The sequence below is a fragment of the Cottoperca gobio genome, chromosome 9 (genome assembly GCF_900634415.1).
Source record: "Cottoperca gobio chromosome 9, fCotGob3.1, whole genome shotgun sequence".
NCBI classification, from domain to species: domain Eukaryota; kingdom Metazoa; phylum Chordata; class Actinopteri; order Perciformes; family Bovichtidae; genus Cottoperca; species Cottoperca gobio.
Window position 1 is genome coordinate 10,593,763 of NC_041363.1, and position 5,611 is coordinate 10,599,373.

At 38.3% G+C, this 5,611-nt stretch overlaps 1 protein-coding gene across 2 annotated transcripts; it reads right to left on the reverse strand.

The window, feature by feature from the left end:
- Nucleotides 1-541: 541 nt before the first annotated feature.
- Nucleotides 542-5,119, reverse strand: slc2a11b (solute carrier family 2 member 11b). Of its 2 annotated transcripts, XM_029440011.1 has the most exons (13): nucleotides 5,058-5,119; nucleotides 4,746-4,940; nucleotides 4,530-4,628; nucleotides 4,137-4,297; nucleotides 3,914-4,038; nucleotides 3,697-3,826; nucleotides 3,069-3,217; nucleotides 2,552-2,739; nucleotides 2,310-2,420; nucleotides 1,781-1,882; nucleotides 1,617-1,692; nucleotides 1,398-1,525; nucleotides 542-970 (listed from the first exon to the last, which is right to left on the reverse strand). In XM_029440011.1, the coding sequence occupies exons 2-13, from the start codon at nucleotides 4,839-4,841 to the stop codon at nucleotides 782-784; spliced, it is 1,554 nt and encodes a 517-aa protein (XP_029295871.1). In that variant the 5' UTR covers nucleotides 4,842-4,940; nucleotides 5,058-5,119; the 3' UTR covers nucleotides 542-781. The 2 variants fall into 2 exon arrangements, with proteins under 2 accessions (XP_029295871.1, XP_029295870.1); XM_029440010.1 differs by having other exon boundaries at nucleotides 4,746-5,111.
- Between the last annotated feature and the right edge of the window lie 492 nt (nucleotides 5,120-5,611).

Consider the following 5,611-nt stretch of genomic DNA (forward strand, 5'->3'; position numbering starts at 1 on the left):
GAGGGCATAAATAACAGCTTTAGTTCCCCATCAGAAAGGGTTGTCTGATGTACAGTAAAGCAGTGAAAATATTATTTATTAATATAGTATTTACAATTAAATTGATATAGAAAGTGAGCCTTTTTTAGGTGGCTAAAATAAATTTTGCTGCGGCCCCGTCCACAGCAATACATTGCTTTACTTCTGTGCCTGACTCCTGCCTGTTTCTCTAAACTGGGGGTGTGCTGACCGCCATCTACTGTAGATATACACTGACTGTGAAGAAGTACCTCATACAAGCTGACTTCAAAATATCCTTATAAGTTCTTTCACTTCACTTGGGTAAGTATCAATACTTCTAGTACTCTTTCAAACCCTGTGGAGTGAAAAGCCTACATACACAACACACACTTCAACGAACCCTTTGTTCTCCAGGTCACATGTCACACTGAAAGGTCATAAAACTGAACAGGCAGCAAAAAAGTAAAAAAAAAGTAAAATTTGAGGTCGTTCTCACTGTTTACATTTCTCATAAATTGATCTTTATTAAAGAATCTCAATGCAGCACTCTATACAAACCAATGAATCACTTATAATACCAAAATATTGCATATTAAGATAAGTTCACTTCATAAGTGAACTTAAGAGATGTAGTTATGACCTCACATCTCTGAGGTTCAAGCAAAGCCCCATACTACAGTATTATGTTACATTTTCTGATCTATTGTGTTACAGTTACTCATCTTTGTGAAAATAATATAAGACATAAAAGACTTTAATTGTTCGACTCATGGGTAATATTTCACATAGAAGTTAATAAATGTGTTGGTCCCTCATCATTGCAGACCTTTCTGTTGTTTGAGGACTGGAACTCATTCTGGATTTCAACGAAGGTTTTGTCCTTGGTTTCAGGAATGACAATAACAATATATATCGCCATTAAGGAGCAGACGGCCAAGAACACCAGGAAACAGTACTGCTGCAGCCCCAACTGTGCAAATAAAACAGAATATAACACAAGTGAGTCCGACTCTCTCAAACACTCGAGCTTGTAAGTTTTGTTTCCTAATTTGAAATGTACCAGGTAATGATAAAACATTTGAAAATGAAGATATATGAATTAAATATTGATATCATTTTAATAATACACATATGATAATATGGTGTAAATAATCCAGTGTCTCTTATATAATTGGTTACAGACTTTATCATGGTTACAGATTCTCTCTCCAAAAATGAGAGAAAACACTACAAACACAATAAACAAAGTCAAAGATGAATTTGACTGATACCATTATTATTATTTTTCTCAAATTATCTCTAGATATCATGATATTACCATTATCGTGAATTATTCAGAGAATGATAATTGTGTAGTGAAAAATCTGATATTGTGACAGCCCTTATTGGACACTTACCACAATAAAAGGGAAGACCAGGCTGATGAAGAAGAAGCTCAACCAGTTCAATGAACCCGAGATCATGTACGCTGCAGGCCGTGTCGTTTGTGTGAACAGCTCAGTGGTCAAGATGTTAGTCACGCCACCTTCGCAGAAGAAGAAACAACTAAATAAATCAACATCATTGTGCAACAGCGGCTTCTGAGGAAAGACTTCAATGGAGGGAAAAGTTATTACCTGGTCCTAAGCCAAAACTGAGGATAAAAGCAAACACACACGCGATGCTCAAGTATGGAATCACTGGGCTCGCATTCTGAGAGAAAGAAAATCACACAAAATAAATGTTAGCAAATGTAAGAAATTGCATGAAACAATGTTTTAAATATCTTGAGGTTAGTTACCTGAAAAGAGAGCGTCAGCGTGAATAAAATGCAGCAGATGCTCATCAGTGTGTATCCTCCCGTGATGAGCACTTTCCTTCCCAGACGATCAATGAGCATACCCTGTGAGACACACAGCATGTCACAAGACCAAAAACACTCTCCAGGAAAACACTTTTTGAATTTAACTTTGACCTTTTATGGGATATTGTCCGTTTTGTTCCGTCAAATCCTCCTCCACCATATCTTAGTTTATCGTTTACCATCAAATGGCTTTTTGTTTAACTTCTTTACTGTGTTTTATGTTTTGATACTTTCCTTTTGTATTATGTCATGTGTTCTTGTGCTGTTCTTATTCTTAAGACAATTTCCCACTTTAGTGTTCTCTTTTACCGTATTTCACCTTTTAAACTTTTCTCCAACACTTTTATTAGAACGGTCTTGACTGTTCTACCGTTGTTGCTGTACACCTATCCTTATTTATTGTTCTGTATCATGAAGCAACATCAGAATTGTAAGAAAGTAATGCACACAAAAATAACATACTTACACATGTTAAAGCCGTGAGGCATTCACAGGCACCAGTGCCAATGGTCACATATGGTATTTTATCAGTGGGAATACCAGATTGTTTGAACAAGTAATCTGCGTAGAAGTAAATCTACAGGAAATATAGACAAAAAAAACATATTACGAATTAAAAAATCAAAGCAAATCGTCTTTTAGTAACCTTGTGAGAGATACCGGGACAGAGGATATTGGAACACAACAGGTATCTCGTCATGTACGTACAGCATTGATGCCGTTCAGCTGTTGTGCAGTGTTGAGCAGTATGACAGTGAAAAGCTGCCAGCGGAAACTACGATCAGTGAAGAGCTCCCAGGGTTTCTTGGCCTGCATATCCACTAAATTATTCTTCTCCTTCTCAATATCTTCAAGTTCGCCATCACAGCCAGCTGGACCGTGTAGTTGCTTCAGGGCTGCAGACAGGGAAGACACATGACAAGCGTGGTGATTGTTGTTTTCCACCACATTCACCGATCATCTCATCTGACCAGTTTGTAGGGTTTCATTCTTAGAAATCTGATCAAAAGGTTTCCTGTGTCAACACATTGAGACATTACCAGAATGTTATCACATGCTTGAACTCACTACCATGAGGATAACTGTCTCCTTGCGTCTGGAGATTCCAGACAAAGGGAGTCCTCAGCCTTTCTAACTACACTACATCAAACTTTGCAGTCAAGAGATAAAATCACGCAGATTTGTAAATGGAAGTAAATGTGCAGCAGTTGCAGTGTCAGTGTACCTTTCTTGCATCCCGCATAATCTCCTTTGTCAATGAGCAGGTAGCGCGGGCTCTCTGGGAACCAGGGCAGGATCAGGAGCTGCAGGATTGCTGGGATACATGTGGTGGAGAGCAGGAAGGGCCAGTACTCTTCTTTTCCAAGGAGCTCTCTGGGAAATGACACAGACATTTATTATATAGTACAGAATATAGACAGGAAAGGTGGAGAGAGAAGGGACGACAAGCAGCAAATGACCGCAGGTCGGATTCAAACCCGGACCACTACAGTAAGGACTGAGCCTTAGTGAACTACCGGGGCGCCTCACTCCAGCATTCTGCAACAAGTTTACTATTTCGTGCTAAAATTGAATATACCCAGTAGAGCTGCAACGATTAGTTGTCAAACTGATAAATTAATCGGCAACTATTTTGATAAACGATTACATGTTTTTCAGAGAATCTTTTTTTCTTCTTCTCTATTTTATAACATATTTAACTGAATAACAAGACATTTAAAGACATCAATTTGGACATTTTTCCGTATTTTCTGACATTTTATAGACCAAACAATTAATAGAGAAAATAATCAGCAGACTAATCTATAATGAAAATAATCATTAGTTGCAGCCCTATTACAGAATGTTATTACTTGAGGCCGATCACTTGTCCAGTCAAGATCCCAAAAGTGATGGAAATAGAAGTTCCCATTCCCATGGCCCCACGAAATGCGGTCGGAGCTATCTCCCCCAAGTACAGAGGTTGAACACAAAGGCCAATGCCTGTGAAAATAAAACGTGATTAAAGCCACATTTCAGAGGTTTGACATGCAACATTCAAACGAAACCATGTATTTCTGAATGATTTACCTGCATTCATTCCAGTGAGAAGACGTCCAATGACGAGTAATTCAAACAATCCTGTAGGGTAACTCAGACCCATCAGCAGAGCAGCCATTAATGCGAATATATTATTGACCAAAAGTGTCCCTTTCCTGGAAAAGCAATATTACATTACAGCTTTATAATTTAAATACAAAGTAGAAAAAAGGATATTTTTCTCTAAATATGCCATATTATTTTTTGTCCATACCTCCCCAGCTTCACAGACAATGTACTACCAACTGTCACTCCTATTAGTCCTCCTATGGTGAATATAGATACGATAGAGGACCAAAGCAGAGTGAGAACATTTGCTGATATGTCAGTTTGGTAACGATCACTCCAGGTTTGGTTGATGAAATTTTGCACATACTGGAGATAAAAGAAAAACACAACATGCACATTCAGCAGGTGACATAAAAATGACTGATCTTAAATATTATAAATATAAATGTCTGCATGAATATTTACCAGACATCACTATTTAGTGCATAATGTAATTAATAATGGGAAACTGTAGTTTACGTGCAATAACTACTGACTGTAATCCATTAGGTTAGCAACATGAGTAAAAGAAAAACAGATCAAAGTCAAATGACATTACCGTTGTGGGTGCATTGATGACAGATACATTATATCCATACTGAAAGGTTCCCCCAATACACGCAGCACATGCAGCCAGCACAAGTGATGTGCTTGGAAGCTGCAATAAAACAGAGATACAAAACACATTTTTACATGTAATCATGGAAATAAATCTGCACCCCATCTACAGAGCCGGTTGTTCATGTAAAACTTATTTGTATTATAGTCCACATACCTTTGGTCGCTTTTTTTCATTGATCCCTTTAATAAGCAGAGGTTGACATTCATCCGCAAAGTCTTTCGACATTTTGTCGCTGATGTTTTGTCCCATATTGTTTGTTGTTTGCGCGCAGAGTATCCTTCATGGAAAGAGTTTGCTCTCAACATGAGACTCAGCTCATGAATTTATCAAGAGGACGACACAAGTGATCTGTTGTCATAAAGGGACCACGAGGTGAAGAAAATCAGATCCATTAATCCGTGTTTATCAAGATTTCACGGAAATATAAAAAATAAAATAATAAAATAAAACCCAGTTGAATCTCACATTTCTTGAGCGGCTATGACAGCGTACTGTAGCCTATAGACGGAATCGGAGTTTCGGGCTTCCGGTGGAATCACAATGCATGCGCGTGTGGCAAGCCTAGAAAAGTGAGCACCAACGCCAAAGGGCCGCCATATTGGATTTCTTCTCTGCGTGTTTACATTGTATTTGGCTAGTTTTTAGTGTGTAATCATCGCTCTTCTAGTTATGGGATTGGAAATTGTGTGGTGAAAGGATGTTCAAACAATGGGAAAAAGCTAAATAAAAGGGCAGAATCTCATTGTGAGCATCACGATTGCAAAAATTGCGACTGCAAGCCCCCGTTCAAACTATTTCCATTCCAACAGCACTAAAGAACAATGATAGAAGGCTAGCATGGACCAAAGCTGTAAAGAGACAGGATTACAATGGGAAGTCTTGGGAGCCCAAGAAATCTTCGCGGATTTAAGCAATAAACTGCAATAAGCACTTATGATATTGGCAGTTTTCTTGACTGCGCAGATCCATGCCGAATGTGGCGTATGGGAAACTTTCATTGAATGAGTACATTTTGCTTT

Coding starts and splice junctions, on each gene's coding strand:
- slc2a11b (XM_029440011.1), bottom strand. CDS start 4,841: ATGGGACAAAACATCAGCGACAAAATGTCGAAAGACTTTGCGGATGAA. Junction 1,526..1,616: donor CAGTTTTGGCTTAGGACCAG/GTAATAACTTTT, acceptor TCTTCTGCGAAG/GTGGCGTGACTAACATCTTG. Junction 971..1,397: donor TGGTCTTCCCTTTTATTGTG/GTAAGTGTCCAA, acceptor TTATTTGCACAG/TTGGGGCTGCAGCAGTACTG.